The sequence below is a fragment of the Glycine soja genome, chromosome 10, assembly GCF_004193775.1.
Source record: "Glycine soja cultivar W05 chromosome 10, ASM419377v2, whole genome shotgun sequence".
In the NCBI taxonomy this organism is placed as follows: Eukaryota; Viridiplantae; Streptophyta; class Magnoliopsida; order Fabales; family Fabaceae; genus Glycine; species Glycine soja.
In genome coordinates, this window is record NC_041011.1 from 22,193,681 (window position 1) to 22,214,014 (window position 20,334).

At 38.7% G+C, this 20,334-nt stretch overlaps 1 protein-coding gene across 1 annotated transcript in view; it reads right to left on the bottom strand.

Annotated features, from left to right (window-relative positions):
- Window positions 1-1,040: 1,040 nt before the first annotated feature.
- The window catches only part of LOC114371524, a gene marked incomplete at its 3' end in the record, with an annotated part of 31,993 nt that continues 12,699 nt past the window's right edge, over window positions 1,041-20,334 (bottom strand). Inside the window, exons 7-11 of the mRNA XM_028328939.1 lie at window positions 3,949-5,013; window positions 3,317-3,563; window positions 2,234-2,869; window positions 1,327-2,101; window positions 1,041-1,170 (exon numbers count right to left, since the gene is read on the bottom strand). Coding sequence (XP_028184740.1) covers window positions 1,041-1,170; window positions 1,327-2,101; window positions 2,234-2,869; window positions 3,317-3,563; window positions 3,949-5,013 — 2,853 coding nt within the window. The remainder of the gene's footprint in view (window positions 1,171-1,326; window positions 2,102-2,233; window positions 2,870-3,316; window positions 3,564-3,948; window positions 5,014-20,334) is intronic.

Sequence of the window (20,334 nt, forward strand, 5' to 3'; positions counted from 1 at the left end):
TAGGTTATGTGGTGGCTGGACAGAAATATAGAAATGGCAATAACGGAAGCTACACGGCTCCAAATGAAGTGATTCCAAAACGAGGTGGAAGCTCTCGTTTTGGAATTCAATTTAGGCTCAAGAATCACTTAATTTGAGTGCGTAAAATTGGAGTTATGGCCACGAGATAATTCTGGGCAGAGGTGGATTTTCTGGAATTGTGGTTTGAAAGAACAAGGGTGAAGATGAAAGGAAGGAAAGAATCACTCTTCCCAGCGAGGGCAACACACAAAGGTTGTGAAAGTCCTTTGATACAGCCAAGGTGTTCTTGAATCACTCAAGAATTTAGGAGAATCACTCTCACTAAGATAAAAGAGATAAACTCTAATTTTCTGAATAAAACTCAACTTGTCCTTATTGATAAAATGGTTCTGCTTATATAGAAGCTTTACAGCAGATTTTAGTAATGACCCACTAACCTAGAATTAAAATAACTTAATGCCATTAACCTAGGGAATTAAAACAAACTTAATGGCTGAGTGTAACTGAAATTGTGGCAACCAAAAGTCACCCCCAACAGCCAACAAGTCAGCCACCATTTGGTCTCCCAAAAGGCTGATGCCTAGGTTGCCAATTGGGCCCTTATTACAACTTGAACTAAAGCCCTTTTAGTTGATTAACCCAAAACATATTTTTGGTCAGCCAACTTTACAAGGATTGGGCCATTATTTAGACAAACTAAACACTCTAAAATTGAAACAAAGTGGTGTCATTTAGTCCTCCTCCATTTGGGCCATGATACAACTCACCTTGGACTTTTCTCCTTGAAACTTGGGCTTGTATTCAAATAGTATGGACAACACTTGTTGAAGAGCTTCCTTGGCTTTCCTTGCTCTAGCCCTTGTCATAGGTCCTCCAAGTCCTTCAAGTGGATCCTTGCCCTTGCTCTTGGTCATGTCCTCATCATTCTCTCCCTCTTGAGAAGGATTTGTCCTCAAATCGGATTCTCCATCTGCATCAAAAAGAGATAAATCAGAGACATTGAAGGTGGAACTAACATTATACTCACCGGGCAGCTCAACTTTGTAAGCATTGTCATTGATTCTTTCAAGCACTTGAAATGGTCCATCTCCCCTTGGTTGAAGCTTTGATTTCCTTTGTTCCGGAAACCTTTCTTTTCTCATGTGCACCCAAACCCAATCTCCGGGTTCGAAGACAACCTTCTTTCTCCCTTTGTTGGCTTGTTTAGCATAGCTTTTATTTTTCCTCTCAATTTGATCTTTGACTCTCTCATGAAGCTTCTTCACATAGTCCGCCTTTGCTTGACCTTCTTTATGCTTAAAAACAGAAACATTAGGCATAGGCAAAAGATCAAGAGGAGTTAGTGGGTTAAAACCATAAACAACTTCAAAAGGAGAACAATTAGTGGTGCTATGAACAGCTCTATTGTAAGCAAATTCAACATGGGGTAAACAAGCTTCCCAAGTTTTTAAGTTCTTCCTCAAAACTGTCCTAAGCAAAGTTCCCAAAGTCCTATTAACAACTTCCGTTTGCCCATCGGTTTGTGGGTGACAAGGGGTTGAAAATAACAATTTAGTGCCCAACTTGCTCCACAAAGTCCTCCAAAAATGGCTTAGGAACTTAGAGTCCCTATCACTAACAATGCTCCTTGGCAAACCATGGAGTCTCACAATCTCCTTGAAAAACAAATCAGCCACATGGGAAGCATCATCAACTTTTTTACATGGAATAAAATGAGCCATTTTAGAAAACCTATCAACAACCACAAAAATGGAATCTCTACCATTGCTTGTTTTTGGCAGCCCCAAAACAAAATCCATGGATAAATCAATCCAAGGATACTCCGGAATTGGCAATGGAGTATACAATCCATGAGGCTTTACCTTAGACTTTGCCTTTTTACATACAATGCAATGTTCACAAAATTTCGGCACATCCTTTTTCATATGAGGCCAATAAAAATGTTCTTGTAATGTTTCTAGAGTCTTTTGGACCCCAAAATGCCCCATTAAACCTCCTTCATGTGCTTCACAAACAAGCAAATTTCTAGTAGAACATTTAGGCACACACAATTTGTTTTCTTTGAAAAGAAAGCCTTCATGTCTAAAGAAACCATTTTCTGAAAAATTTTCACAATTTTTTAAAATTTCTCCAAAAGTTTCATCATTTTCATACATGCTTTTCAAACATTCAAGACCAATCAATTTTGTTTCAAGCATAGAAAGTAATGCATGACGCCGAGAAAGAGCATCGGCTACAATATTACCTTTTCCCTTTTTATGTTTGATAACATAAGGGAATTGCTCTAGGAATTCCACCCACTTCGCATGCCTTTTGTTAAGCTTGCCTTGCCCCTTGATATATTTGAGGGACTCATGGTCACTATGAATGACAAATTCCTTGGGATAAAGGTAGTGTTGCCATGTTTTCAAAGCCCGTACTAAGGCATACAACTCCTTATCATAAGTTGAATAGTTAAGGGTAGGACCACTTAACTTTTCACTAAAATAAGCAATTGGATGGCCTTCTTGCATCAACACAGCCCCAATCCCAACATTTGAAGCATCACACTCAATTTCAAAAGATTTTTGAAAGTTTGGCAACGCAAGTATGGGGGCATTAGTTAGCTTTTGCTTAAGAACATTGAAAGCTTCTTCTTGTTTCTCTCCCCATTTGAAACCAACATTTTTCTTGAGCACTTCATTGAGAGGTGTTGCCAATGTGCTAAAATCCTTCACAAATCGTCTATAAAAACTTGCTAAGCCATGAAAACTCCTCACCTCGGTCACAGACTTAGGTGTAGGCCATTCTTGAATAGCCCTAACCTTCTCCTCATCAACTTGCACTCCTTTTGAACTCACAACAAAACCAAGAAACACAACATGGTTAGTACAAAAGATGCATTTTTCAAGATTGGCATACAATTGTTCTTTTCTAAGCACAGTCAAGACAGATTTTAAATGATCAATATGCAAATCAAGTGAAGTGCTATGGATAAGAATATCATCAAAGTACACCACAACAAACTTTCCTATGAACTCTCTCAAGATATGGTTCATTAATCTCATGAAAGTGCTAGGAGCGTTAGTTAGGCCAAAAGGCATAACCTACCATTCATACAAACCATATTTTGTTTTAAAAGCAGTTTTCCATTCATCCCCTTCTCTAATCCTAATTTGATTGTATCCACTTTTTAAATCGATTTTAGAGAAGTAACATGCACCATGCAATTCATCAAGCAAATCATCAAGCCTAGGTATAGGATGCCTATATTTAAAGGTGATGTTATTAAGGGCTCTACAATCGGAACACATGCGCCATGTCCCATCCTTTTTAGGGACCAAAATCACTGGGACAGCACAAGGACTCATACTATCTCTTACCCAACCTTTGCTAATGAGTTCATCCACTTGTCTTTGAATCTCTTTGGTTTCTTGTGGATTACTTCTATAGGCTGGCCTATTGGGCAAAGAAGCTCCTGGAATGAGATCAATTTGATGCTCAATTCCCCTCAAAGGTGGTAGTCCACTTGGCACATTTGGTGGAAACATGTCTTGAAAATCCTGCAAAAAGAGTTTTAACACTAGAAGGCACTTCAAAATCATCAAAAGTGTTAGTGGTCAAAATCTGATTTTTGCAAAACAAGATATAGAGTGACTGTTTAGCACGAAACAACCTCTTGACCTCACTTTTTGTGGCTAAATAGCTCTCCCTCACTTCAAGTGTTTCACTCTTCTTTTGTTCACTCTTTTTCCTCTCAAGTGTTTCCCTCTTTTTCTCACTCTCAAGTGTTTTGCTCACTTTTTCTTTTTCTTTTTTCTCTTGAAGAAGTTTTTCTCTCATTTTCTTTTGATCCTCACACACTTCTTGTGGACTCAATGGCTTGAGCACAATCTTTTTGTCTTGGTGCATGAAAGAGATCTTGTTGGTGTAACCGTCATGATTGGCTCTTTTATCAAATTGCCATGGTCTACCCAAAAGTAAGTGACTGGCCTCCATAGGAACAACATCACAAAGTACCTTATCATTGTATTTCCCAATGGAAACGTCCACTTCAACTTGCTGCCTCACTTGCACCTCCCCATCCTTACTAAGCCATTGAAGTTTGTATGGCCTAGGATGTGGTTTAGTAGCTAAATTTAGCTTTGACACTAATCTAGAACTAGCCACATTGGTGCAACTACCTCCATCAATGATCACCATGCACACCTTGCCATTGATTAAACATCTAGTGTGAAAGATGTTTTCTCTTTGGCTCTCCTCCTCATGCTTCAATTGACCACCAAGTAACCGCCTAATCATCGACAAATCTCCCTCCGGAGTCTCCTCTTCCTCTACGTACTCACTCTCCTCTTCCTCTTCAACATCAGATTCACTTATATATTCTCCATCTCTAAGAACCATGGACCTTTTGTTAGGGCACTCATAAGCATAGTGTCCTAGGCCTTGGCACTTGAAACACTTCACATCTCTACTCCTTTTAGAGGGTTCCTCTTGGGACTTTGAGCGAGTTTTTGATGGGATAGGTGTGGAACTACTAGAAGTAGCAGCCCCATCTTTCTTACCTTTGTCTTTCCAACCAGAAGAATCAAAGTTGGTAAAACTCCTCTTAGCCACTCCCTTCCTTTTTAATTGTTGCTCCACTTGGATTGCTTTGTGAAGCAAATAATCCATTTCAACAAACTCCTGCAGCTCAACAATATCACGGATATCATTAGTCAAACCATTAAGAAATCGAGCCATAGTTACCTCCTCATCTTCTTCAATATTTGCTTGAATCATGAGCACATCCATTTCCTTGAAATACTCCTCAACCCCCTTGTTGCCTTGGGTTAGTTTTTGGAGCTTGAATTTCAAGTCCCTTGAGTAACTAGCCGGCACATACCGCTTCCTCATGATCTTTTTCATCTCCGTCCATGTATCAACCATTGGCTCTTCATTTCTTGCTCTCTCCTTTTGTAGCTTGTTCCACCACACAAGAGCATAGTCGGAAAACTCTGTGGCGGCAAGCTTCACCTTCTGGTCCTCCTCATAGTTGTTGCATGAGAAAACATGCTCTATTTTCATCTCCCACTCCAAGTAGGCCTCCGGATCATTCTTTCCTTTAAATGGAGGAATGTTGAGTTTAATACCATCAATTCGGTTTTGTCTAGGAACACCATCATTCCCTCTTCTCCTCCTTTCTTCTTCATTATGATCTCTATTCTCCATTTGATCCAACCTCTCATGGAGCGCATCATCTCGTTGTTTCATTAACCTCTCCAAATGTTGCATCAAAGCTTGCATTTGGAATTGCGAAAGCCCCAATTCATCATTAGGATTAGTACCTGACATCTCAAACAAACAAATCAAACGTAACAAGACAATTATAGTTTCTGTTTGAATACCTCACCCACTCAAGTGTATCACACAATTATGGCTTTTCTCTAATGAAACACTCTTGCCTTTTACCACTCTAATTCCCCTTGAGTTCTTAGGCAATTCAAGAGATTATGGCCACAACAAAGAACAATTCACCAATATGTGTAAGGTAAGGCTAGAGAGACAAGGAAAAGGTTAACCAAGAAAAAGGCTAACAATGTTTTTAGGCACAAATGAAGGAAATAAAATTCAGAATTTAGGAATTCAAGTAACAATCCTTCATGCAACCAATATATTACCTTAAAGAGTTTTTTTTTAAAAGTTCTTCAAGCATGAACCATTCAGCCCAATTTTATTTTTTTTTTAAATTTTGCTTATACGAAATTCTGCTTCTTTTTTTTTTATATCAAAGCGATCAAAAGGCTTAACTTTTGCAATGGTTCAGCCTAAAAAAAAATATATGAATAAGATGGTAATATAAATGGCAAAGAGAATACAGAAGGATGCTACCCAATATTTCCAGCAAAGGAAGTGTTGATCCTAGAACCGGAGCTCTGATATCAAATGATATGAACCCTCATGGCACAAGGGCTGACTTAGGATCGTCTAGGATTAAACCTTGATGGAAAATGCGGAAATTGATTAAGGAAAGGATGGAAAATAAGGTGGTTAATTTCGTGGGTCTTAATAAGGTGGTTCTTGGCATAAAATGGATGAATGGGATGGTAAAATGTAGGTTAAGTGGTGGCTGGACAGAAATATAGAAATGGCAATAACTGAAGCTACAGGGCTCCAAATGAGGTGATTCCAGAACGAGGTGAAAGGTCTCGTTTTGAAAGTCAATTTAGGCTCAAGAATCACTTAATTTGAGTGCGTAAAATGGGAGTTATGGCCACGAGATAATTCTGGGCAGAGGTGGATTTTCTGGAATTGTGGTTTGAAAGAACAAGGGTGAAGATGAAAGGAAGGAAAGAATCACTCTTTCCAGCGAGGGCAACACACAAAGGTTGTGAAAGTCCTTTGATACAGCCAAGGTGTTCTTGAATCACTCAAGAATTTAGCAGAATCACTCTCATTAAGATAAAAGAGATAAACTCTAATTTTCTGAATAAAACTCAACTTGTCTTTATTGATAAAATGGTTAAGCTTATATAGAAGCTTTACAGCAGATTTTAGTAATGACCCACTAACCTAGAATTAAAATAACTTAATGCCATTAACCTAGGGAATTGAAAAAAACTTAATGGCTGAGTGTAACTGAAATTGTGGCAACCAAAAGTCACCCCCAACAGCCAACAAGTCAGCCACCATTTGGTCTCCCAAAAGGCTGATGCCTAGGTTGCCAATTGGGCCCTTATTTCAACTTGAACTAAACTAACTAAAGCCCTTTTAGTTGATTAACCCAAAACATATTTTTGGTCAGCCAACTTTACAAGGATTGGGCCATTATTTAGACAAACTAAACACTCTAAAATTGAGACAAAGTGGTGTCATTTAGTCCTCCTCCATTTGGGCCATGATACAACTCACAACCTTGGACTTTTCTCCTTGAAACTTGGGCTTGTATTCAAATAGTATGGACAACACTTGTTGAAGAGCTTCCTTGGCTTTCCTTGCTCTAGCCCTTGTCATAGGTCCTCCAAGTCCTTCAAGTGGATCCTTGCCCTTGCTCTTGAACATGTCCTCATCAAGATAATTCTGGGCAGAAGTGGATTTCTGGAATTGTGGTTTTAAAGAACAAGGTTGAAGATGAAAGGAAGGAAAAAATCACTCTTTCCGGCGAGGGCAACACACAAAGGTTGTGAAAGTCCTTTGATACAGCCAGGGTGTTCTTGAATTACTCAAGAACTTACGAGAATCACTCTCACTAAGATAAAAGAGATAAACTCTAATTTTCTGAATAAAACTCAACTTGTCTTTATTGATAAAATGGTTCAGCTTATATAAAAGCTTTACAACAGATTTTTGTAATGACCCACTAACCTACAATTAAAATAACTCTTTTTCCTCTCAAGTGTTTCCCTCTTTTTCTCACTCTCAAGTGTTTTGCTCACCTTTTCTTTTTCTCTTTTCTCTTGAAGAAGTTTTTCTCTCATTTTCTTTTGATCCTCACACACTTCTTGTGGACTCAATGGCTTGAGCACAATCTTTTTGTCTTGCTGCATGAAAGAGATCTTGTTGGTGTAACCGTCATGATTGACTCTTTTATCAAATTGCCATGGTCTCCCCAAAAGTAAGTGACTGGCCTCCATAGGAACAACATCACAAAGTACCTTATCATTGTATTTCCCAATGGAAACGTCCACTTCAACTTGCTGCCTCACTTGCACCTCCCCATCCTTACTAAGCCATTGAAGTTTGTATGGCCTAGGATGTGGTTTAGTAGCTAAATTTAGCTTTGACACTAATCTAGCACTAGCCACATTGGTGCAACTACCTCCATCAATGATCACCATGCACACCTTGCCATTGATTAAACATCTAGTGTGAAAGATGTTTTCTCTTTGGCTCTCCTCCTCATGCTTCAATTGACCACCAAGTAACCGCCTAATCATCAACAAATCTCCCTCCGGAGTCTCCTCTTCCTCTACGTATTCACTCTCCTCTTCTTCTTCAACATCGGATTCACTTATATATTCTCCATCTCTAAGAACCATGGACCTTTTGTTAGGGCACTCATAAGCATAGTGTCCTAGGCCTTGGCACTTGAAACACTTCACATCTCTACTCCTTTTAGAGGGTTCCTCTTGGGACTTTGAGCGAGTTTTTGATGGGATAGGTGTGGAACTACTAGAAGTAGCAGCCCCATCTTTCTTACCTTTGTCTTTCCAACTAGAAGAACCAAAGTTGGTAAAACTCCTCTTAGCCACTCCTTTCCTTTTTAATTGTTGCTCTAGTTGGATTGCTTTGTGAAGCAAATCATCCATTTCAATAAACTCCTGCAGCTCAACAATATCACGGATATCATTAGTCAAACCATTAAGAAATCGAGCCATAGTTACCTCCTCATCTTCTTCAATATTTGCTTGAATCATGAGCACATCCATTTCCTTGAAATACTCCTCAACCCCCTTGTTGCCTTGGGTTAGTTTTTGGAGCTTGAATTTCAAGTCCCTTGAGTAACTAGCCGGCACATATCGCTTCCTCATGATCTTTTTCATCTCCGTCCATGTATCAACCAGCTCTTCATTTCTTGCTCTCTCCTTTTGTAGCTTGTTCCACCACACAAGAGCATAGTCGGAAAACTCCATGGCGGCACGCTTCACCTTTTGGTCCTCCTCATAGTTGTTGCATGAGAAAAATGCTCTATTTTCATCTCCCACTCCAAGTAGGCCTCCGGATCATTCTTTCCTTTAAATGGAGGAATGTTGAGTTTAATACCATCAATTCGGTTTTGTCTAGGAACACCATCATTCCCTCTTCTCCTCCTTTCTTCTTCATTATGATCTCTATTCTCCATTTGATCCAACCTCTCATGGAGCGCATCATCTCGTTGTTTCATTAACCTCTCCAAATGTTGCATCAAAGCTTGCATTTGGAATTGCGAAAGCCCCACTCCATCATTAGGATTAGTACCTGACATCTCAAACAAACAAATCAAACGTAACAAGACAATTATAGTTGTTGTTTGAATACCTCACCCACTCAAGTTTATCACACAATGATGGCTTTTCTCTAATGAAACACTCTTGCCTTTTACCACTCTAATTCCCCTTGAGTTCTTAGGCAATTCAAGAGATTATGGCCACAACAAAGAACAATTCACCAATATGTGTAAGGTAAGGCTAGAGAGACAAGGAAAAGGTTAACAAGGAAAAAGGCTAACAATGTTTTTAGGCACAAATGAAGGAAATAAAATTCAGAATTTAGGAATTCAGGTAACATTCCTTCATGCAACCAATATATTACCTTAAAGAGATTTTTTTTTAAAAGTTCTTCAAGCATGAACCATTCAGCCCAATTTTTATTTTTTTTTTAATTTTGCTTATACGAAATTCTGCTTCTTCTTTTTTTTTTTTTATAACAAAGAGATCAAAAGGCTTAACTTTTGCAATGGTTCAGCCTAAAAAAAAAAAATATGAATAAGAAGGTAATATAAATGGCAAAGAGAATAAAGAAGGATGTTACCCAATATTTACAGCAAAGGAAGTGTTGATCCTAGAACCTGGCTCTGATACCAAATGATATGAATCCTCATGGCACAAGGGCTGACTTAGGATCGTCTAGGATTAAACCTTGATGGAAAATGCGGAAATTGATTAAGGAAAAGGATGGAAAATAAGGTGGTTAATTTCGTGGGTCTTAATAAGGTGGTTCTTGGCATAAAATGGATGAATGGGATGGTAAAACGTAGGTTAAGTGGTGGCTGGACAGAAATATAGAAATGGCAATAACTGAAGCTACAGGGCTCCAAATGAGGTGATTCCAAAACGAGGTGGAAGGTCTCGTTTTGAAAGTCAATTTAGGCTCAAGAATTACTTAATTTGAGTGCGTAAAATGGGAGTTATGGCCACGAGATAATTCTGGGCAGAGGTGGATTTTCTGGAATTGTGGTTTGAAAGAACAAGGGTGAAGATGAAAGGAAGGAAAGAATCACTCTTTCCAGCGAGGGCAACACACAAAGGTTGTGAAAGTCCTTTGATACAGCCAAGGTGTTCTTGAATCACTCAAGAATTTAGGAGAATCACTCTCACTAAGATAAAAGAGATAAACTCTAATTTTCTGAATAAAACTCAACTTGTCCTTATTGATAAAATGGTTCAGCTTATATAGAAGCTTTACAGCAGATTTTAGTAATGACCCACTAACCTAGAATTAAAATAACTTAATGCCATTAACCTAGGGAATTAAAAAAAAACATAATGGCTGAGTGTAACTGAAATTGTGGCAACCAAAAGTCACCCCCAACAGCCAACAAGTCAGCCACCATTTGGTCTCCCAAAAGGCTGATGCCTAGGTTGCCAATTGGGCCCTTATTACAACTTGAACTAAAGCCCTTTTAGTTGATTAACCCAAAACATATTTTTGGTCAGCCAACTTTACAAGGATTGGGCCATTATTTAGACAAACTAAACACTCTAAAATTGAAACAAAGTGGTGTCATTTAGTCCTCCTCCATTTGGGCCATGATACAACTCACAACCTTGGACTTTTCTCCTTGAAACTTGGGCTTGTATTCAAATAGTATGGACAGCACTTGTTGAAGAGCTTCCTTGGCTTTCCTTGCTCTAGCCCTTGTCATAGGTCCTCCAAGTCCTTCAAGTGGATCCTTGCCCTTGCTCTTGGTCATGTCCTCATCACACTTTGTGTCAAAAAAAAAAGTTGCAGAAATTTTGAAAAAAAGTTGGTGTTTGATCTTTGAACATGAAATTGAGGCATTTAGAGGTGTGTTTTTGGAAATAAAATCGTGGATCAAATCCCCTTATCTAGATTCTCCTATGAATTTTGAGCGTTTTGATATATAGTGGGCCTCAAACGGACAACCGTAGCAAAAGTTATGAGCATTTGAAGTTTACTTGTCATATCTGTTATCTTATCTGTTATCCTATCTATTATCTTATTTGTTATCATATCTGTTATCCAAATCAAATAAAAAAATTGTTATCCAAATCAAATGAAGTCTAATCTGTTATCCAAATCAAATTCAATCTGCTATCCAAATCAAGTCTAATCTGTTATCCAAATCAAATCTATATCCAAATCAAGTCTAATCTGTTAACCAAAATTAAATATGATTTGTTATCCAAATTAAATCTGCTACACAGTTTGTGATAATTAAACTGTCTTTCATGTTATATACCTTGTGTGTCTAATTTGATTCATCCAGGAACTTAAGAGGGAGTGAGTGGTAAAAGGCAAGAGTGAAAACATCACACAAAAGCCTATATTGAGAGCATCAAACACGAGTGAACTACCATCAAAGAGAGAAACAAGTGAGTAGAGTGTGGTGAGGTCCTGAATCTTTTTCTTAAATTACTGCAAAATTCTTTGTTCCTTAATCATGGCAAGAGCTAGTGACAATGGTGGTGTATATCATCAACTGGACGGATCTCAGCGCTTATTTCTGGACACGATGACTACACAAATGCAACGTTTGTTGAACCGTAACAAAGAAGAGCTCTACAGACGAATAGCCAAATCTTCCTTGTTTACTCTTAAACCTCTATCCCCTAGAAAAGTGTGTGATGACCAAATCAGAATGAGAGAAAAGAGAGAACAAGAGAAAGAAAATAGTGACGCACCACAAAGGAATATGAAAAAGAAGAGTGATACACCCGAGGAAAAGAGTGATACACATAAGAGAGAGAGTGATACACATGAGACAAAATTTAATTATTTTGCAGAGGCGAGTGAAGTGAGGAAAGTGTTACCTGCTCATGAACCACTCAATCTATAGTATTGCAAAGACAGTAAAATTTCTACTGATAATTCTAATGAGTTTACTATTTCTATTTCTCCTACTGTTCAACCCTTATTGCAGGAATTTAAAAATGTCTTTCCTAAGGAGATTCCTCATGGACTGCCACCTTCAAGAGGCATAGAACATCAAGTTGATCTCCTCCCCGGAGCTTCATTACCTAACAGGCCAACTTACAAAAGCAATCCCCAAGAGACTCAATGTAAGGATGCACATGCCAAAGTTGAGTATGTGAAAAGATTGTATGACCAAGTGAATGAGCAAATTGCAAAGAAGAATGAAAGCTATACCAAGCAAGCCAACAAGAAAAGGAAGGAAGTGGTACTTGAACCCGGTGATGATGTTCGACATTTGAGGGCAAATGTTTTCCAAGAAGGAGGGAATGATGAGAATCCTGAAACTGGCCAAATACAGGCTAAAGACCCAAGTGGAGAAGGGCGAAGGCCCAAGTGGAGAAGGATAAAGCTCCCAAGTGGAGAAGGATGAAGGCCCAGAGGCAGAGACACTATCAAGACTATTAATTATTGCTGAAGGCCCAGATTAATTTGAAGGCCCAAGTTAAATACGTGTTTTAGTTATAATTTTTATTTATTGTAATTTTGGCCCAAACTGTTTAGAAGGCCCATGTCTATTTTTATCTTTTTGTTCATATACACTATAAGTATTGGTTTTTGTTTTCAATAAAAAAACTTTTGGCATTTGATAAAATTTGGTAAGAGTTTATCTCTGGGTTCCCTGTTGAACCAATCTTAGACTTATCAAGGTAATCCTTGTGGCGTCTACTCTGACTTATCTTCCTTCATTGGAAGTGGCGTCATCCAAAACTCTATAGCTTGTATCAAACGATCTGCTCCTAGTCAGGTTCACATCATGACCGATCTAAGTTTAAAAAAGAAGCAACACCGGATGACGCCGATCGAACATTTCCTAATATTATTCAGGGATTGAATAGAAAACACAATAGCCGACATCGGTAGTTAAAAAGCGCCGACTGCTATTTTTCAGCCGACAGTGGGCAAGCTTTTTTACAAACGCTGTCCGATAATATTTCTTTACGGTAAAGGAAGTTTTGTTGTTGGTGTCGCCTATAAAATTTTCAATGTAGGTCGGCTAGCTTTTTTCTTACTAGCTCAACCGAATTTGTGTTTCGACTGACACCTGCATGTTTTCATTTACTCGACATGGAAAACATTAGCCCACGTCGGAAAAAAACATGATTCACCAATACGTATCGGAAAAAATGCTTGCCGACGTCGGCCAAGAAAGATGGCCGATCGTGGTTTAAAAAAGAAGCATCACCGGATGACGCCGATCGAACATTTCCTAATAGACATTATCCAAATATTGAATAGTAAATACCATAGCCGCCATCGATCGTTGTAAAGCCGCGACTGATATTTTTCAGCCGACATTGCACAATTTTTTTTACAAACGCTGGCCGATAATATTTTTTTTACCGTAGAGGATGCTTTTTTGTTCGGCGTTGCCATAAAAATTTACAATGTAGGTCGGCGAGGTTTTTTCGTTCGAGCAAAACCGAGTTTGTGTTTTGACCAACACCGGCATATTTTCATTTGCTTGGCAAGGAAAACATTAGCCAACCTCGGCAAAAAAACATGATACACCGATACTGATCGAAAAACATGCTAGCCGACATCGGCCAGGAAAGATGACCGATCCAGGTTTAAAAAAGAAGCATCACCGGATGATGCCGATCGAACATTTCTTAATAGACATCAGCAAAATATTATTCAGCGATTGAATAGAAAACAAATAGCCGACATCGGTAGTTCAAAAGCGTCGACTGCTATTTTTCAGCCGACATTGCGCACGCTTTTTTACAAACGCTAGCCGATAATATTTCTTTACGGTAAATGAAGTTTTGTTGTTCGTGTCGCCTATAAAATTTTCAATGTAGGTCGGCTAGGTTTTTTCTTGTTAGCTCAACTGAATTTGTGTTTCGGCCGACACCGACATGTTTTCATTTGCTTGGCAAGGAAATATTAGCCAACCTCGGCAAAAAAACATGATTCACCGATACTGATCGGAAAACATGCTAGCCGACGTCGGCCAGGAAAGATGACCGATCGAGGTTTAAAAAAGAAGCACCACCGGATGACACCGATCGAACATTTCCTAATAGACATCATCCAAATATTATTCAGGGATTGAAAAGAAAATACAATAGTCGACATCGGTCGTTGTAAAGCCGCGACTGATATTTTTAAACCGACATTGCGCAATTTTTTTAACAAACGCTGGCGGATAATATTTTTTTACGGTAGAGGATGTTTTTTGTTCGGTGTTGCCGTAAAAATTAACAATGTAGGTCGGCTAGGTTTTTTCGTTTGAGCTCAACCGAAGTTTTGTTTCGGCCGACACCGGCATGTTTTCATTTGCTTGGCAAGGAAAACACTAGCCAACCTCGAAAAAAAAATATGATTCACCGATACTGATGAAAAACATGCTAGCCGACGTCGAGCAGGAAAGGTGACCGATCGAAGTTTAAAAAAGAAGCATCACTGGATGATGTCGATTGAACATTTCCTAATAGACATCACCCAAATATTATTCAGGGATTGAATAGAAAACACAATTACCGACATCGGTAGTTAAAAAGCCCCAAGAGACTCAGCATAAGGATGCACAGGTCAAAGTTGAGTATGTGGAAAGATTGTATGACCAAGTGAAGGTGCAAATTGCAAAGAAGAATGAAAGTTATACTAAGCAAGCCAACAAAAAAAGGAAGGAAGTGGTACTTGAACCTGGTGATGATCCTGGACATTTGAGGGCAAATGTTTTCCAAGAAGGAGGGAATGATGAGAATCTTGAAATTGGCCAAATACAGGCTAAAGGCCTAAGTGGAGAAGGGCGAAGGCCCAAGTGGAGAAGGATAAAGCCCCCGAGTGGAGAAGGATGAAGGCCCAAGTGGAGAAGGATGAAGGCCCAGAGGCAGAGACACTATCAAGACTATTAATTGTTGCTGAAGGCCCAGATTAATTTGAAGGCCCAAGTTAAATATGTTTTTTAGTTATAATTTTTATTTATTGTAATTTTGGCCCAAACTGTTTAGAAGGCCCATGTCTATTTTTATCTTTTTGTTCAGATACACTATATGTATTAGTTTTTATTTTCAATGAAGAAAACTTTTGGCATTTTGATAAAATTCGGTGAGAGTTTATCTCCGGGTTCCTTGTTGAACCAATTATCAGACTTATCAAGGTAATCCTTGTGGCGTCTACCCTGACTTATCTTCCTTCACTGGAAGTGGCGTCTACCCTGACTTATCTTCCTTCACTGGAAGTGGCGTCATCCAAAACCTCCGTAGCCTGTATCAAACGATCCGCTCCTACTCAGGTTCACATCATCTGGTATCAGAGCTTTGGCTCTTGATACAGGTTCTATCTTATCCTATTATTTTTCTTTGTAATTTGTCCAGGTTCGTGTTTTGTCCTTGTTCTGTTATTTGTTTTCTTGTTTGCGTCTTGTTGCGTTCTTGTTTGTGTCTTTGTTTCGTTCTTGTTCTTGTCACGTTTGTGTACTTGTTGTTGTTCTTGTTTCTAGTGTCTTTCAGACTTTGTGTCAAAAAAAAATTGTTTCAGTTCTGTTTCAAGTAAAAAAAAAGTTGCAGAAATTTTGAAAAAAAAAGAGAAGAAAAGAAGAAAGAGAAAAAAGAGAAAGTGGGTGTTTGATCTTTGAACACGAAATTGAGGCAGTTAGAGGCTTTTTTTTTTGGCAGAAAATCGTGTATCAAATCCCCTTATCTGGATTCTCTTCTGAATTCTGAGCGTTTTGATATATAGTGGGCATCAAACAGACAATCGTAGCAAAAGTTATGAGCATTTGAAGTTTACTTGTCATATCTGTTATCTTATCTGCTATCCTATCAATATTATCTTATTTGTTATCATATCTGTTATCCAAATTAAATCTAATTTGTTATCCAAATTTGATCTGTTATCCAAATCAAATCAAATCAAAATTTGTTATCCAAATCAAATCAAGTCTAATGTTATCCAAATCAAATCCAATCTGCTATCCAAATCAAATCTAAATCCAAATCAAGTCTAATCTGTTAACCAAAGTCAAATCTGATTTGTTATCCAAATTAAATCTGCTACACAGTCTGTGATAATTAAATTGTCTTTCCTGTTATATACCTTGTGTGTCTAATTTGATTCATCCAGGAACTTAAGAGGGAGTGAGTGGTAAAAGGCAAGAGTGAAAACATCACACAAAAGCCTATATTGAGAGCATCAAACACGAGTGAACTACCATCAAAGAGAGAAACAAGTGAGTAGAGTGTGGTGAGGTCCTGAATTTTTTTTTTAATTTACTGCAAAATTCTTTGTTCCTTAATCATGGCAAGAGCTGGTGACAATGGTGGTGTATATCATCAACTGGACGAATCTCAGCGCTTATTTCTGGACGCGTGGACTACACAAATGCAACGTTTGTTGAACCGTAACAAAGAAGAGCCCTACAGACGAATAGCCAAATCTTCCTCGTTTACTCTTAAACCTCTATCCCCTAGAGAAGTGTGTGATGACCAAATCAGAATGAGAGAAAAGAGAGAACAAGAGAAAGAAAATAGTGAGGCACCACAAAGGAATATGAAAAAGAAGAGTGATACACCCGAGGAAAAGAGTGATACACAAGAGAGAGAGAGTGATAATTCTAATCAGTTAACTATTTATGTTTCTCCTAGTGTTCAACCCTTATTGCAGGAATTTAAAGATGTCTTTCCCAAGGAGATTCCTCATGGACTGCCACCTTCAAGAAGCATAGAACATCAAGTTGATCTCCTTCTAGAAGTTTCATTGCCTAACAAGCCAACTTACAACAACAAGCCCCAAGAGACTCAGCATAAGGATGCACAAGTCAAAGTTGAGTATGTGAAAAGATTGTATGACCAAGTGAAGGTGCAAATTGCAAAGAAGAATGAAAGTTATACTAAGCAAGCCAACAAAAAAAGGAAGGAAGTGGTACTTGAACCTGGTGATGATCCTGGACATTTGAGGGCAAATGTTTTCCAAGAAGGAGGGAATGATGAGAATCTTGAAATTGGCCAAATACAGGTTAAAGGCCTAAGTGGAGAAGGGCGAAGGCCCAAGTGGAGAAGGATAAAGCCCCCGAGTGGAGAAGGATGAAGGCCCAAGTGGAGAAGGATGAAGGCCCAGAGGCAGAGACACTATCAAGACTATTAATTGTTGCTGAAGGCCCAGATTAATTTGAAGGCCCAAGTTAAATATGTTTTTTAGTTATAATTTTTATTTATTGTAATTTTGGCCCAAACTGTTTAGAAGACCCATGTCTATTTTTATCTTTTTGTTCAGATACACTATAAGTATTGGTTTTTATTTTCAATGAAGAAAACTTTTGGCATTTTGATAAAATTTGGTGAGAGTTTATCTCCGGGTTCCTTGTTGAACCAATTATCAAACTTATCAAGGTAATCCTTGTGGCGTCTACCCTGACTTATCTTCCTTCACTGGAAGTGGCGTCTACCCGGACTTATCTTCCTTCTCCGGAAGTGGCGTCTACCCTGACTTATCTTCCTTCACTGGAAGTGGCGTCATCCAAAACCTTCGTAGCTTGTATCAAACGATCCGCTCCTACTCAGGTTCACATCAATTGCGTAATTTTTTTTACAAATGCTGGCCGATAATATTTTTTTACGGGAGGGGATACCTTTTTGTTCGGTGTTGCCATAAAAATTTACAATTTAGGTCGGCTAGGTTTTTTCGTTCGAGCTCAACTGAATATGTGTTTAGGCCGACACCGCCATGTTTTCATTTTCTTTGCAAGGAAAACATTAGCCAACCTCGGCAAAAAAAATTCACCGATACTGATCGAAAAACACGCTAGCTGACGTCGGCCAAGAAAGATGACCGATCGAGATTTAAAAAAGAAGCATCACCGGATGACGCCGATCGAACATTTCTTAATAGACATCATCCAAATATTATTCAGGGATTGAAAAGAAAATACAATAGCTGACATCAGTCGTTGTAAAGCCGCGACTGATATTTTTCAGCCGACATTGTGCAATTTTTTTTACAAACGCTGGTGGATAATATTTTTTTACGGTAGAGGATGTGTTTTTGTTCGGTGTTGCCATAAAATTTACAATGTAGGTCGGCTAGGTTTTAACGTTCGAGCTCAACCGAAGTTTTGTTTAGACCGACACCGACATGTTTTCATTTTCTTTGCAAGGAAAACATTAGCCAACCTCGGCAAAAATACAAGATTCACTGATATTAATCGAAAAACATGCTAGCCGATGTCGGCCAAGAAAGATGACTGATCGAGGTTTAAAAAAGAAGCATCACCGGATGACGCCGATCGAACATTTCCTAATACACATCGTCGAAATATTATTCAGGGATTGAATAGAAAATACAATAGCCGACATCGGTCATTGTACAGCAGCGACTAATATTTTTAAGCCGACATTGCGTAATTTTTTTTACAAATGCTGGTCGATAATATTTTTTTACGGGAGAGGATGCCTTTTTGTTCGGCGTTGCCGTAAAAATTTACAGTATAGGTCGGCGAGGTTTTTTCGTTCGAGCTCAACGAAACTTGTGTTTCGACCGACACCGACATATTTTCATTTGCTTGGCAAGGAAAATATTAGCCAACCTCGGCAAAAAAACATAATTCATTGATATTGATCGAAAAACATGCTACCCAACGTCGCCTAGGAAAGATGACCGATCCAGGTTTAAAATAGAAGCATCACCGGATGACGCCGATTGAACATTTCCTAATAGACATCAGCAAAATATTATTCAGAGATTGAATAGAAAACAGAATAGCCGACATCGGTAATTAAATAGCGTCGACCGCTATTTTTCAGCCGACATTGCACATGCTTTTTTACAAACGCTGGCCGATAATATTTTTTTACGGTAAAGGAAGTTTTGTTGTTCGTGTTGCCTATAAAATTTTCATTGTAGGTCGGCTAGGTTTTTTCTTGATAGCTCAACCGAATTTGTGTTTCGGCCGACACTGGCATGTTTTCAGTTGCTTGGCAAGGAAACATTAGCCAACCTCGGCAAAAAAACATGATTCACCGATACTGATCGAAAAACATGCTAGCCGACGTCGACCGGGAAAGATGACCGATCGAGGTTTAAAAAAGAAGCACCACCAGATGACACCGATCGAACATTTCCTAATAGACATCATCCAAATATTATTCAGTGATTGAATAGATAATACAATAGCCGACATCGGTCATTGTAAAGCTACGACTGATATATTTCAGCCGACATTGCATAATTTTTTTTACAAACGCTGGCCGATAATATTTTTTTACGGGAGGGGATGCCTTTATGTTCAGTGTTGCCATAAAAATTTACAATTTAGGTCGGCTAGGTTTTTTTGTTCGAGCTCAACCGAATTTGTGTTTAGGCCGACACCGACATGTTTTCATTTTCTTTGCAAGGAAAACAATAGCGTACCTCGGCAAAAAAACAAGATTCACCGATACTGATCGAAAAACATGCTAGCCGACGTCGGCCAAGAAAGATGACCGATCGAGGTTTAAAAGAGAAGCATCACTGGATGACGCCGATCGAATATTTCCTAATAGACATCAGCCAAATATTATTCAGGGATTAAATAGAAAACACCATAGCCGACATCGGTAGTTAAAAAGGCCCAACTGCTATTTTTAAGCTGATATTGCGCAAGCTTTTTTACAAACGTTTGCCGATAATATTTCTTAACGGTAAAGGAAGTTTTTTTGTTGGTGTCGCCTATAAAATTTTAATTGTAGGTCGGCAAGCTTTTTTCTTACTAGCTCAACCGAATTTGTGTTTCGAATGACATCGGCATGTTTTCATTTACTTGGCAAGGAAACCATTGCCCCACCATGGAAAAAAACATGATTCACCGATACGTATCCAAAAAAATGCTAGCCGACGTCGGCCAGGAAAGATGACCGATGAAGGTTTAAAAAAGAAGCATCACTGGATGACGCCGATCGAACATTTCCCTATAGACATCAGCCAAATATTATTCAGGGATTGAATAGAAAACACAATAGCCGACATCGGTAGTTAAAAAGCGCCGAATGCTATTTTCAGCCGACATTGTGCAAGCTTTTTAACAAACACTGGCCGATAATATTTCTATACTGTTAAGAAAGTTTTGTTGTTGGTGTCGCCTATAAAATTTTCAATGTTGGTTGGCTAGGTTTTTTCGTTCGAGCTCAAATGAATTTGTATTTCGGCCGACACCGGCATGTTTTCATTTGCTTGGCAAGGAAAACATTTGCCCACCTCAGAAGAAACATGATTCACCGATACGTATCGCAAAAGATTCTAGCCGACGTCGGCCAAGAGAGATGACCGATCGAGCTATAAAAAAGAAGCATCACCGGATGACGCCGATCGAACATTTCCTAATAGACATCAGCCAAATATTATTCAGGGATTGAATAGAAAATACAATAGCTGAAATCGGTAGTTAAAATGCTGTGACTGTTATTTTTCAGCCGAGATTGCGCAATTTTTTTGACAAACGCAGGCCGATAATATTTTTTT